The 14732-nt window shown below is 41.3% G+C and overlaps 1 protein-coding gene across 1 annotated transcript; it reads left to right on the top strand.

Annotated features, from left to right (window-relative positions):
* The first annotated feature begins 1388 nt into the window (after positions 1-1388).
* LOC123164281 (myosin-11) lies at positions 1389-14302 on the top strand. Its single transcript, XM_044581697.1, has 38 exons — positions 1389-1754; positions 2111-2239; positions 2324-2467; positions 2604-2749; positions 2831-2987; positions 3084-3142; positions 3256-3415; positions 3542-3691; positions 3781-3917; positions 4001-4147; positions 4264-4365; positions 4454-4511; positions 4619-4720; positions 5334-5371; positions 5510-5636; positions 5715-5885; positions 6023-6154; positions 6262-6371; positions 6488-6548; positions 6904-7081; positions 7163-7368; positions 7520-7639; positions 9643-9741; positions 9927-10148; positions 10317-10456; positions 10625-10736; positions 10822-10872; positions 10982-11233; positions 11316-11471; positions 11543-11749; positions 11882-12025; positions 12182-12252; positions 12352-12451; positions 12732-12788; positions 13167-13223; positions 13321-13401; positions 13478-13560; positions 13652-14302. Exons 1-38 carry the CDS (start codon positions 1752-1754, stop codon positions 13773-13775), a joined length of 4593 nt encoding a protein of 1530 aa, XP_044437632.1. The 5' UTR covers positions 1389-1751; the 3' UTR covers positions 13776-14302.
* The last annotated feature ends 430 nt before the right edge of the window (positions 14303-14732 follow it).

Consider the following 14732-nt stretch of genomic DNA (forward strand, 5'->3'; position numbering starts at 1 on the left):
GCCGCCCTTCGCGTGGAACGGTGATCCGTCCTTCTCTCGCCGTCGTGGTAGCTCTTGGACGTCGCGGCGGATGGAGCCGGGGTCGTCCTCGTCGTCGGGCTCCGGCTCGCCGGCGCTCCGCCCCGCCAAGCCCGAGCCGGAGGAGACGCCGCTCGGGCGCCGCACCCGCAGCGGCGCCCTCGTCATCAACGAGGGTGCCCGGCACTCCCCGCGCGGCTCCCTCCGCCTGGTCCGGCCGAAGCTCGAGCCGGGGCTGCACCCGGTGAAGCCGGAGCACGTCGAGATGGCGGCCCCCGACGACGAGTCCGCCCTCAAGTGGGCGAAGGAGGACTACGTCCGGGAGCAGGTACGCCACCAGCGCCGGGCATACGCGGAGCTCCAGGCCCGGCGCCGCGGGCGCGAGGAGGGCGGCGTCATCGTCCTTGATAGCGACGGGGAGGACGAGGCCGGGCTGTCCAGCGCCCCACCGCGCTCGGCGATTCTGGCCAGGGCTGCAGCAGGGACGGCGGCGGCACAGGCGAGGCACGCGACGACGACGATGGCAACGGCGGCAACTACACCCGCTTCTACAGGTCGGCATGTAGACGACGGATGGCGGCGGCGGTGGCGGCTAGGCGTAGTTTGGCGTAGTTTAGACGTAGTTTGAATGTTTTCATGTTTTTTGTACAAATTTCAGTGAAGTTTCGCTGAGTTCGTGCCAAAATCGCCGGGTTTGCATATATTTGTACGGAATATCGCCGAACCCAGGGCGACCTGTGGGCCGACGACTGGGAACAAAGTCACCCCCACGCGCCAATCTAGCGTCGGCTCGCCCCCAGGCGGCTCATTTTCGGCGCCCTGGGGGGCCGAACGCCTGGAGATGCTCTTATATTTAGGAACGGAGGGAGCATAAAGTTGGATGGCCAGCTCCACTAGCACTCTCCACGTACACGTCCAAACATGCCGCTGGACATTTGGGGGTTTGTTTTGATGGATAACTTCACATCCTAAACACCAAAAGGAGGAGAGAAGCGAACTCCTTGTACAGTTTTTTTGGGCCTATTCGGTTTGGAGGATTTTCATAGGAAACACATAGGAACAAGGATCCCCCAGGAAAATTTCCTATAGATGCGTTCGGTTTGTAGGAAATGTGTACATGAATTTCGTAGGAATACTATTTCATTTTTTGTGTTTTTAAAGGAAATTACACATCTACTCAAAGCTCATTTTGCGCATAAAAACGAGGCGAGTCAATTATTTAGAATGGCAAGTGCCATCCTATAAAATTCATATACTAGTCCTAATTTCTATGTTATGAAATCCTCCTAACCGAATGAGCCCTTAACAGGAATGCAACAGGTCCTGTGTTTGGCTGGGGTGTGCCTGTGTTTCACTCACACTGCTAATAGCGGATTGTTTTCCCGGAATTCGGGGGTTCAACCTCAACCTATGCCGCATGTCCAGCTCCGCCCCTAATCCATGGCGCCCCGCAGAGATCGAGGCGAGGCCAGCCATGGCCGCTCCACGAACTGCACCCTCTCCACCCCACACCGCCTGCCTTCTACACATCCCCTTCCCCCTCCCCACTCCCCCGCTTTTGCACCGCACCACCACCTCTCCCTCCTCCGAAGCGCGCGGCGGCGACGACGGGACGACGAAGACGACGGCGTACTGAGGGGGTCCGGCGAGCACGAGCGCGGGGAAGAGGGATATGAGTTCGTCCGCCCCGTTGCCCACAGCGTCCAACTGATCATCCTCCACCGGCCGGCGAAATGGTAAACTCGCCTCGCGCGCTTTGCGACCGCTCGAGTAAAATGCAGTGGCAAAGCGGTGTTTAGCCAGGGTCGCGATTGTTCCCCTTTTTTCCCCGGTCTGAAACTCTGAATCGTGGTGATTGGTTGCATAGTTTTTACCCAAGGATTCGGTAGAGTTATGCCTAGCATTGCATTGCATGGATTGAGACTAGGTTCCTGATTAGGCAATAGATTTCGGATCCAAGCGAATTCTTTCTTCTTCTTCTTCTTATTATTATTTTCAGAGTTGCAACCTTTCGGCATTGTGAAATGCAAACGCATTGTCATCGTTTATTCAGAGGCTAGCATAATTGAGAGACGTATATTTTCATTTCTAGGGGACGAAAGTTAATATTATAGTAGGCTCACATGTGTGGGCTGAAGAACCTGATGTTGCTTGGGTCGATGGAGAAGTTGTTAAGATCAATGGCGACGAGGCTGAGATCCAAGCAGCCAATGGAAAAAAGGTAAGTTGTGTTGTATAATACTGGTACTTATGGGCATTCAGTTTGATAAAATACCGATACTTATGTTTACTGTCACAATTTTAGATCGTTTCAAAATTGTCGAAATTATATCCCAAAGATATGGAAGCAGCTGCTGGTGGAGTTGATGACATGACAAAGCTCTCCTATCTCCATGAGCCAGGAGTTTTGCAGAATTTGGCCACCAGATATGAACTTAATGAAATCTATGTATGTTCATCTTTATTACTGCTTGCTGCTTGGCCACTTGCTCTAGATATGCCATTATGTTAGCTGTACTGTCTTGAGTTTAATTTTTGGAACTCAGGTAATGTTTCTTATGACTGATATGTCTTCGTTTGGGCAGACATACACTGGAAATATTCTCATTGCTGTGAATCCTTTCCAAAGATTGCAACATTTATATGACTCACATATGATGCAACAGTACAAGGGTGCACCATTTGGTGAGTTAAGTCCGCATGTTTTTGCTGTCGCAGATGTTGCATACAGGTAAGTAAACATAGCTGAAAACTGCTTTAGTATTTCCTCAGAGGACTGGTTGATCTCATTGTTATATTTTACATGTAATAGGGCTATGATTCATGAAGGAAGGAGCAACTCTATTCTCGTGAGTGGTGAGAGTGGTGCTGGTAAAACAGAAACAACAAAAATGCTTATGCAGTATCTTGCCTATTTGGGTGGCCGCGCTGCAACAGAAGGAAGAACAGTAGAACAACAAGTTCTTGAAGTAAGGCAGCCAGTACTTAGCCATGCAAGACAGTTGTAATGTTAAGTTATTAATGCATCAATTGAACTTTTCTATTTTAAATTCTTATATCTGCAGTCAAATCCAGTCCTTGAAGCTTTTGGCAATGCCAAGACTGTCAGAAATAACAATTCTAGGTAGGCCAGATTAGAAAAAAAAACTGCGTGTATAAGTTTACTTGCATGGTTCCAAATCATGGTGGTGTATATATATGTTCCGATCTCATTATGTGTCCCAATGTTTGGTGCAGTCGATTTGGTAAGTTTGTTGAGATTCAATTTGATAAGCATGGGAGGATCTCAGGTGCTGCTGTCAGAACATACCTGCTTGAAAGGTCACGAGTATGCCAAATTTCTGATCCTGAACGCAACTACCACTGCTTTTATCTCCTTTGTGCGGCACCACAGGAGGTAACGATCAATATTCTCCTTCGGTACTTCTTGTGGGTCTCAATGAACTCACTGTTGGTGTTTTCTTACACTAACTTGAGATTTGGTACCTAACACAAATAATCTGCATTGGCATTCAATTTTCAGGAACTTGATAAGTACAAATTAGAAAATCCTAGGACTTATCATTATCTTAATAAATCAAATTGCTACGATTTGGTTGGGGTCAGTGATGCTCGTGAATATTTGGCTACCAGAAGAGCAATGGATATTGTTGGTATCAGTACCCAGGAACAGGTAACTCAATCCTATATGTTCTTTGATATGATTGGTGGCTGCCTGAACTGATTTTATTTCTCACTTGCTTGCACTTAATTTGTCTTCAGGATGCTATTTTCAGGGTGGTTGCAGCTATTCTTCATATTGGCAACATTGAATTTGCCAAGGGGAAAGAAGTTGATTCCTCAGTTTTGAAAGATGACAAATCTAAGTTCCATCTTGAAACAGCTGCTGAACTCCTTATGTAACTACCTTTATTTAGTTCTTTCTCTAATGTATGGTATTACTACGTGCAAGCTCCAATGATTGCCTTGTATTCTATGTCAGGTGTGATCCTGGAGCTTTTACAGATGCTCTCTGTAAGCGTGTCATGGTAACACCAGAGGAGGTTATAAAAAGGAGTCTTGATCCTTACAGCGCAACTATCAGCAGGGATGGTTTTGCAAAGACAATATATTCCCGCTTGTTCGATTGGTATAGAATAGTGTCCTTTTGTTCTTTATTACATATATATGTTACACGTGTCCAAATTCCATTGCAACACGGGAGAAAGATTGCATTCATTGTTTCAACCCATCATTATATTGCAGGCTTGTTGATAAAATTAATAGTTCCATCGGGCAAGATGCTAACTCTAAATGTCTTATTGGTGTCCTGGATATCTATGGTTTTGAGAGCTTTAAGTCAAACAGGTAAAATGTACAGATTTACTGCGGTCCAGCATTGTATTTATAATCCACTAGATTGTTCTCACAAATTGGCAAATAATGTTTTCTGCAGTTTTGAACAGTTCTGTATTAATTATACAAATGAGAAATTACAGCAACATTTCAATCAGGTAACACTTGCTCACAAGAAATGGTTCATGTACACCAAACACCCATAGCCGTTTGACAACTAAAGAACATATATTTACTTGAAAGGTGCCTCTATGATCTTTTTCAGCACGTTTTTAAGATGGAGCAAGAGGAATACACTAAAGAACAAATTGATTGGAGCTATATTGAGTTTGTCGATAATCAAGATGTTCTTGATCTTATTGAGAAGGTATGTGTAACCATTGTACATGAATGGATAAAGGATTTGTAAGATCTTAATCAGTTTAATTGCATCCAGTATATTGATGGGAAATCTCAAGTATTGTAATAGGGCATGTTTATCATAGTTTATCTTGGTAGGCATCAGTCATGCTGATATGGTCGTGCTGCTGTAGAGTGCAATCCAATACTTCTCAGTTAGTGCCTATTTGGCCAAAGTTAAGCTTCACCTAATGGGCAAGGCTGGCAAGGTTAAAACAAGATCAATCATTTTTTTCCTCGATCAAATGAAGCACTCCATTTACAAACCAGTCATGCTGTCTTCGACCAAAAGACGAAAAATGAATAAAAGTTAAGAAAGAAACAATCGAGGCTAAACTAAGCAAGCCTAGAATAAGCAAAAGTAAGACCCCACATTGTCTGGAGGTCATACTTGCAGCGGCAGGGCTCGTAGAGCTTTAGTGCCGACTAGCCTCCACAAGTTTGCGTAACCAGAGAAGCCCTATTTTAGGCAGGCAAATACACGTCTTTTTCTTGTGCTTATTTTACATCTTTTAAAATCAGTTTTGCAATTGATGCTCACTCATTTCTTTTACATGTATTACTGAAATATCCCTCGGCAGAAACCTGGTGGCGTTATTGCACTTCTAGATGAGGCATGGTATGCTTACCATATCTTTGCTTTGTTCATTTAATCAATTCTATTTTACTGTGTATGTTCAGTTGAATATTTGAATTAATGGCCGTCGTTAAGATGCAAAACTATGTTATAATTGTTGTCTATTTAACTGTTCTTCAGTATGTTTCCCAAGTCAACACACGAGACCTTTGCCCAGAAGCTGTACCAGACTTTTCAAAAGCATAAACGGTTTGTCAAACCTAAGCTATCTCGCACAGATTTTGCAATCGCTCACTACGCTGGAGAGGTTAGCTTTTATTCATTAAATTCAATTGCTCCAGGATATTGTCGGGTTTTAACTAATACTTATACTTGCGGTATGCAGGTGCTGTATCAGTCTGACCAATTCCTTGACAAAAACAAAGACTACGTTGTGGCAGAGCACCAGGAGCTACTGAGCGCTTCTAGATGCTCCTTTATCGCAGGATTATTTCCTCCTCCGCCAGAGGAAACATCAAAATCCTCGAAGTTTTCTTCGATTGGTGCACGCTTCAAGGTTTCCCCCCTCTTTCGGTTCTGCATGATTATCCTTTAGAATTTTCTGCCAGTTCTATATCTACCTATCAGCATCTCTATTTCTTCTTCAGTAATACTATTATGCATGACTAATTTTTACCAACTTTTGTGTGGCAGCAACAACTTCAAGCTCTTATGGACACATTAAATTCTACCGAACCTCATTATATCAGATGTGTTAAGCCAAACAATGTCCTAAAACCGGCAATTTTTGAGAATGTCAATGTTATGCAACAGTTGCGTTGTGGTGTAAGTGCCTCTGACCTATTATCTGTTTTTTTTTACTGTACTGCAGTTTAATGGAGGCTTGATCTATCTCACAAAGTTCCATTTAATTGCATGCCATGTATCATCAGGGTGTACTTGAGGCAATCAGGATCAGTTGTGCCGGTTATCCTACACGTCGCACATTTTATGAGTTTTTGCATCGTTTTGGAATACTCGCTCCAGATGCCATTGAAGGAAAGTAAGTTCTTATTAGTCATGCAGATTTGTAGTTAACATCACTGAATCATCATCAAGAGTTTTTATTTGCATATAAAAGTGATAATAGCTAAGATTTTCTTTTTTGTATCTCAATAGTTGTGATGAAAAGGCTGCATGCAAGAGGATTCTGGAAAAGAAGGGTCTTATAGGCTTTCAGGTAACTAATCTTAACTATTCATCTCTGCCTTGGCACATTTCTTTCTATTAAATGTTCAATCTTCTGTTTCTTTTTTTGAACTGAAAATGTTCAATCTTCTTTGAATGCCTAGCATACATTGGATAAATATTAATGATCTGGTAAAGGAAATACTGTAACAAAACTGGTTTACTTGCTTAATTTGTAGCTTATATAGGTTTGAACTATCGGACTAATTTGTAGCTTATATAGGTTTGAACTGTCAGACTATCGCATGCAGGGTGGCCTTACAGTGCTAGCAGAAAAAAATGGGCAAATACAATATCGTCAGAATTTAATTATTTAGCTTACACTGACACTTGTTTGTACTTTTCAGATAGGTAAAACAAAAGTTTTTCTGAGAGCCGGACAGATGGCTGAATTAGATGCTAGAAGAACTGAAGTTCTCAGTGTTGCTGCAAAAACAATTCAAGGGAAAATACGAACACATATCATGCGGAAGAAGTTTGTTTCTTTGAGGAAGGCATCTGTATGTTTTCAGGCAGTTTGGAGAGGTCTGTTTGGCTTGTACTTAACTGTAGACCAGGTGAATTTTCATTTTACCAATAATGCTAAAACCACACTTTGTGTTTTAGGAACATTGGCTTGTAAACTCTATGATCGCATGCGGAGGCAAGCAGCTTCTGTCAAAATTCAGAAAAACCAACGTGGGCATCAGGCTAGGAGGTCCTACAAACTGCAAGTTTCTTCAGTTCTCGTAATACAAGCAGCATTGCGTGCAATGGCAGCAAGGAATGAGTTCAGACATAAAAAGCGATCTAAGGCAGCGGTTACAATTCAGGTGCCCTTCAGTTCTTCCAATATAATAAGACTACACAATTATGCAGCTCTTGTTTTTATCTGGGTTCGGTAAAATCCTAGGAGAACTGCTATGCAGCTTGTTACTGGCTCAACACATGATATATTCCTAAAGTCCTGATTCTCTGTTACAGGCTCGTTATAGGTGCCATCGAGCTCATTCATACCATAAGAAGTTAAAGGCTGCAGCCATTGTTGCACAATGCAGATGGCGGGGAAGGATTGCAAGGAAAGAACTCAGGAAACTTAAAATGGTATGTGTATTACCACAGTAAATTGAACTACGGAAAGACTAAAAATCTGACTTCAGAATTTTAGACATGGCAAATCGAACGCTTTTCTTTTCATGGCAATTTGTATTGGTGCGAGGATGGCAAATTCTCAGGGCATGTTTGGTTGCCATCCACACTTTGCCACACTTTTGTGCCACAAGTGTGGCAAATTGAGGCAAATGTTTGGTTGCAGCCACAGTTGTGGCATGCTACACTTATTCAGTCACATACCCCACTTGTCATAGACTCAGTTGCTAGCCAACTTTTGCCACAAGTGTGGCGACCAATTTGGCCACCACAAAAATTGTGGCATGCCACGTTTGTGGCACACAAGTGTGGCAAAGTGTGGATGGCAACCAAACATTCCCTCAGTTTGCAAGCACGGCAGTTTCCTGGCAAAAAATGAACTGAGGCGGATTTGCCATGCTCGCCAACTAAACTTGCCATCCTCAGCGAACACAACTTGCCATGAAAAACATTTGTTTTGCCATGCCTAAAAATTTGGCGTTCGCTGGATATCCAGGTCCATGGACTATTGTTACATAGATATTAGTCATGATACAACATCAATAGCCAGTCCTTACTGGCGTGTCCACCTGGGACTGGTGCTGTGAATTTGATTCCTTTAATGGCTGGGCAGAGCGCCTATCATCAGATTTTTAAAGTTCCCTAGTCCTATTTATACCTGCTGTTTTTACGGTTTTATAACATTGTTATATAAGCCAACTCATGCTAATCCTATGTGATTATCCCTATGTGGCGTACTCATGCAACTGCCTTCTTCTTTGTGGGCATCAAATCAAAATAAAACTTTTCCAAGAAAATTCTATTTGTGTTCTTGATGCTATGTACCTACGTATAAAATTGTGAGTTCAGATCCATTATGCATTAAGAGTAATCAAATTGACCAAAAAGAGTTAAGTGCTAAATTAAATCAGAAGGAAAAAGATGGAAAAGATAAATACCGCTATTCAAACAAACTTGCCCCTTTTTGTTTGTTATATTTGAAGTTGAAATTTGTGGAAGTGCTACAACACTGTAGACTACCTCGCTTTCAATGAATGGCCCCTTCCTCTTGCCATGGCCCTTGTGCCTCCTTGCACTGCAAGTACTTAATGCGGTAAGCAATCTGAGTAGATGTTGGGCAGCGGATAGTTTTAAAAGACGAGGACTACCAAATCAGGCCACTGTGTGGTGCGCCATCAACATCATAGTTGACCCATCATCTTGGGAGGTTTCCTACAGAAAATGGCTGGTGAGACATGGTTCCACTCAGCCCACCTGGGTTTGAGTCCTCCCATCTTCTTTAGGATGAAGGCTAGGGGGTTTCTTCCCCTCATAGTTTAACCTTCATCTTTTCCAGCGTTAGTTGTTCACCAAATATGGGCACACATCATAGCATGGAGAAGCTCGCTGGCTGCACACCTCAGATTGCGGAGTCCTTTTAATCTTGACGGAATCAATCTTAAAAGCGTGTTCTTCAACACCACAGGAGAGTGTTTTGATGAATTGGAAGGAAGAAAGAATGAATTTACTTCGATTCATTGTTTAGTCCAAGCAATCAAGAAAAAAAACACATAATAGAGGCTGGCCAGAGTGAAATGCATAGATAGCTTCGGTTAAACAATGCTTAATAGCCTCTTGCAGTCCTGAATTTTGGGTTTCAGTTGCCATCCAACTTGTGAACTATTTTTCTTTTGTTTTAGGCCACTATACCTTTGCCTTTGGATCTATTAACGTGCTGTTTGCGTTACTTAAGTTTGCGACGTACTGATTTTGGTTTTCAATTCTCCCTTAATGAAGGGACATGCAAAATCATAATTTCTGTGCATTCAAAGCACAAAACCATTTATAGTTCATTACTATTATCTTCTTCAGGAAGCAAGAGTTATGTATTGTTAAGTTCACGAAATCAGTAATAAGGTTGCACCAACGCACAAAATTATCACTTCTATTCTAATGCATTGCTATTATCTTCTTATCAGGAAGCAAGGGAAACGGGTGCACTCAAGCAAGCAAAGGATAAACTTGAAAAGACAGTGGAAGAGCTTACATGGCGTGTGCAGTTAGAGAAGCGAATGCGGGTACAATGTTACTTATTTTGTTGTTTTATATATCTTCCGCTTCATATAAACACTTAAAATAAGAAAAATGTGTTACAATCATGACTTGATTTTCTATAATTTTGACCTGTTGCTTCACAGAAGTACTTTTGATGTGCAATGGATCGTTTCAATCATTTCACACAAATCAATTCATATGCATACAGACAGATTTGGAAGAAGCAAAAGCCCAGGAGTTATCAAAATTTCAGAGTTCCATGGATGCCCTGCAAGCTAAATTGGATGAGACAAATGCAGTGCTTCTAAAGGAACGAGAAGCTGCTAAAAAGGCTATCGCGGAAGCACCTCCTGTGGTAAAGGAAACTGAGGTTATAGTCCAAGACACTGAGAAGGTTCATACCTTGAAAGCAGAGGTAGATGAACTTAAGGTACGCAATCTACTAGACTATCACCATTGCAGTTGTTGACCATAATTTCCTAATGTTTGGTTCGTCCAGTAATTTTGCACAAATAAATACTATCAGATAACTAAGCACTTTCATTTGATGATTCACTTTCAATAATTTTGTGATGTACCCCAACTCATTTGCCTGTAGACCTCGCTTCAATCAGAAAAACAAAGAGCGGATGAATTAGAAAAGAAACGCTCCAAGGAAGCACAAGCAAATGAAGAAAAGCAAAAGAAGATAGAAGAGACTGAAGTAAAAATACGCCAATTTCAGGACTATCTGAGAAGGTTAAGCTTTTCACATGTTGCTTGTTATGCATACTGTAATCCCTTCTCTTTCTTCTCTATAGCGGACTCCGAATTACAGCCATGTTAATATCTAAGTACATTGTCATCATGTTATGCGACATTGAGTCTCCATCTCATAGTGCATATTATCTGCATATTCTCCTTCAGGCTAGAGGAGAAGTTATCTAATGTAGAATCTGAAAATAAAGTCCTTCGTCAGCAAGCTGTTTCAGTGGCTCCAGCTAAAATTTTGTCGGGACGTTCCAAGTCGAATTTACAGGTGAGCCAGTTAGTAGTTATGTTTTATCCTTTGTTCCATCTTGGAGAATACATCGGTAATATACATTGCTTTTTAATTTTTGCAGAGGAATGCGGAAAGTGGTCATGTATCAGTTAGCGATTCAAAAATAACTCCTGTAAGTGGGCATGCTCTATATATTGGGGGGGGGGGGGGGGGGGTGTTTGAGTTCCTGGACAGCGCATCAAACTGATATCCATCTTTTTTTTAATCTTTTGGTGTTTCAGGAGTCCGCTGTTGTAGCCTCTCCTAAAAAGGAATATGACATAGACGATAAGCCACAGAAATCTCTAAATGAAAAGCAGCAGGAAAATCAAGATCTGTTAATTAGGTGCATAGCCCAGCATTTGGGATTTGCCGGGAATCGGCCAGTTGCTGCTTGTATTATATACAAGTGCCTTCTTCATTGGAGATCATTTGAAGTAGAACGGACAAGTGTTTTTGATCGGATTATTCAGACCATTGGACATGCAATTGAGGTTCTAACCATGAGATTCAACCTTACTATCAATTTATCATTATCTACAGTAATGCTGAATTACTATTTTCTGTGTTTTATAGACACAGGACAATAATGAAGTCTTAGCATATTGGCTCTCAAATGCTTCAACGCTGTTGCTTTTGCTTCAGCGGACGCTGAAAGCGAGTGGGTCAACAGGAATGGCTCCACAGCGTCGACGGTCGTCCTCTGCTACTCTTTTTGGAAGGATGACACAGGTACACAAGTTTTGCTTCTTTAACAGAAGCTTCATAATAGTTACTGAGTGATTCTGTTTTTCTCTTTCCAGAGCTTCAGAGGGACTCCACAAGGTGTAAATCTTGCTCTAATAAATGGAAGCATGGTTAGTGGAGTAGAGACACTGAGACAAGTGGAAGCCAAGTATCCCGCTTTACTGTTTAAACAGCAACTTACGGCATATGTAGAGAAGATATATGGAATGATCCGGGATAATTTGAAGAAAGAGATCTCTCCTTTGCTCGGATTGTGCATTCAGGTGCCTATGCTTTCTAAGTTCAGAGAATGATAGTCATTTTACTAGCTTGACTTTTATTTGTGGAATAACAAATATGGGTACATTATTTCTGCTTAATTGGCATCATATTTGCTATTGTCGTCATCAATTCAGGCCCCAAGAACATCAAGAGCAAGCATGATGAAAGGATCTTCTCGCTCAAACACAAATACAGCTGCACAGCAAGCTTTGATTGCTCACTGGCAAGGGATTGTGAAAAGCCTCGGAAATTTCTTGAACATACTTAAAGTGAACAATGTTAGTTTGTTGTTTCCTTTTATTTCATGTATAACTAGGGCAATATCTTCAGCAGTTGTAAATTGTAATACCATCACTCATAATTATGTGTATGTTTATTTAACATGATTAAAGATGTATCTAATAAAATCCTACTTGTTTGTATCACTGCCCCAGGTTCCTCCATTCTTGGTGCGGAAAGTATTCACTCAGATATTCTCCTTCATCAATGTACAGCTATTTAACAGGTAAAATATATTTACGTAATAATGAACTACACATATTTGATTGCCTGTAAACACCAGAATTGGTTGACTGAGCTTCATATGATTATTATCTATCTTCAGTCTTCTATTAAGAAGGGAGTGCTGCTCATTCAGTAACGGCGAGTACGTAAAAGCAGGATTAGCTGAACTTGAGCATTGGTGCTATAGAGCTACTGACGAGGTAAATAAATAAGGGGCAGTAGAGCTATGGTAGCATCTATTTTTCTGAATGGGTTTTAGTCCTGCATATTGTTCTAGACCATATAGCTGTGCCTAAATCCTGTTATGTTATTTACAGTGATCAACAGCAAAACGAAGTACAAATAAGATATTTTTGTCATGTTCATTTCCCCAAGAAGTTTCTGAGTTGATTAATAGTTGTAAAAAAGCTGCCTCAAATATTGATTTCTCATCTAGTGTTTTTTTAGAGATTAACTCATCTAGTGTTTTCGTACTTGCAGTATGCAGGTTCAGCCTGGGATGAGCTTAAACATATTAGACAAGCTATTGGTTTCCTGGTATGACTTTTCATGTGCTCTTAGAACATGACTTCCACAAATATTTGTTCGGTAGAATAAGTATCTAGGCTATTGCTGATAAGATATGAGAAAATGATTGCAACATGACTCTGGAGTTCGGACTGGAACACCCCTTTGATTATCTCTCACACACACCAAAATGCGTGTAATATTGTGTTAGAAGAATGGACACCCTTTTAGTTATTATTTTTCCTTTAAAAGTTTTCCTACCGAGAAAAAACCACAAGCCGGAATTTCGACTTTGGGGACATACTGCGGACCTCAACACTTGAGATACAAGAATTGATACAAATAATTGCAGTATTGCGCATTTGCCAAATTGCATACACATGTCTCTCACATATATCATTTTTCCAGGTGATTCATCAAAAGCCAAAGAAAACGTTGGACGAAATAAGTCATGACCTCTGTCCAGTGAGTGGAGAAATACATTAAGTCTTTCATTACGTCCCTTTGTTTGAAAAGTTGGATTTCCTTGGAATTTTATAACAACCCTGAATATCCTGTTCAGGTACTTAGTATACAACAGCTATACAGGATCAGTACTATGTACTGGGATGACAAGTACGGAACACATAGCGTGTCCCCAGAGGTATGTTTCACAGTATTCATACTTGTGCTCCATCTAACCTGATAAGAATTGATCACAGATGATTTTTTAAAATTAGGTCATATCAAACATGAGAGTATTGATGACAGAAGACTCCAACAATCCTGTAAGCAATTCGTTTCTACTGGATGATGACTCAAGGTTGCTACCTCTCTACTCCTATCAGTTGCATATACTATGACAACTCATCTCAAATGCCTCCTACTTAACCTTTCTGCACTTTGAAATGCAGCATACCGTTCTCCGTCGATGACATATCCAAATCAATGCAGCAGATTGACATATCTGACATCGAACCGCCCCCACTCATCCGGGAGAACTCGGGCTTTGTATTCTTGTTGCCGCCCCCTGAATAAAGCGTGTGTTGGCCAGAACGAAGCCTAAGGCATGGGATGCACTGGCCCGGACGGATAATTGGGCAGTCTATGCAGATTGAGTTTTCCTATTTACCAGTGACCAGTGAAATGCAACACCTGGCATCCTTGTCTGAACTTTGGTGTTCTTTCCTGGTAGAAGCTAGGAAGTTGATGGCAGATGTGCATTGCCTGAGCTCACCTCAAAAGTAGTTTCACCTCAGTGCCACAGATTCTTTATTTTGTTTCTCTACTCATTTCCTTCCATTTATTCTTCTTAAGAACAGAGTGGTGACAATAGTTCCATTCAGCTAGACAGAAAGTTTTAGCAGATTCAGCTGAGATTCGTTCATTCCGTAGACCCTTGTGTAGTTTTAGAGCACTTTTGAGGTGAGTTTGCAAGAGCGGTGTAATAGGAAACATTTTCCCTTTGCTATTCAGTCATACACATTATGTGCAACCTTTGTACTAATCCTGTGTATAGCAGTATACAAAATTGATCTGCAGCTAATGATTCTTTGCTGTGTGAATTTTAGTGCTCATCTGCTGGTTCAGTGACAGACATTGGTTTTGTCATAGATTGTTTTCTGTGTCACTTTCGTTTGATCGCGTCTTCATTTTCCCAGTAGGATGTGTGAACTGTGACTTGTTATATCTTCTTGTGCTAGAAGCCTTAACTCAAGACTACCTTTGTTAATCCAGATTTTTTGTACATTGTTTGCCTAAAGAGAAGTCATTTTTTAATAAACTTTTTTACATCCTTGATGTCTTGAGTAGCTCTTGATATCGTGTTGTTGCAAAGTCAGGTGTAATTGATATCGTCATGATATTAATATATTACCATTTTTGAGAAAAAAAAAACACAATGACACACACATACACAGATGATTAGGTACATTTTTTACCTAATTCATGAGAAAATCAATTCACTTCAACATGTGTTCCTTTTTCTATCAAAAA

This window comes from Triticum aestivum, chromosome 7D, assembly GCF_018294505.1.
Source record: "Triticum aestivum cultivar Chinese Spring chromosome 7D, IWGSC CS RefSeq v2.1, whole genome shotgun sequence".
NCBI classification, from domain to species: Eukaryota; Viridiplantae; Streptophyta; class Magnoliopsida; order Poales; family Poaceae; genus Triticum; species Triticum aestivum.

Bases quoted from the DNA above. Each gene is read 5' to 3' on its own strand.
- LOC123164281 (XM_044581697.1), top strand. The intron at 10,873-10,981 runs GTAAGTGGGCAT...TTGGTGTTTCAG, and splicing joins GCGATTCAAAAATAACTCCT to GAGTCCGCTGTTGTAGCCTC. The intron at 11,234-11,315 runs GTTCTAACCATG...TGTGTTTTATAG, and splicing joins CCATTGGACATGCAATTGAG to ACACAGGACAATAATGAAGT.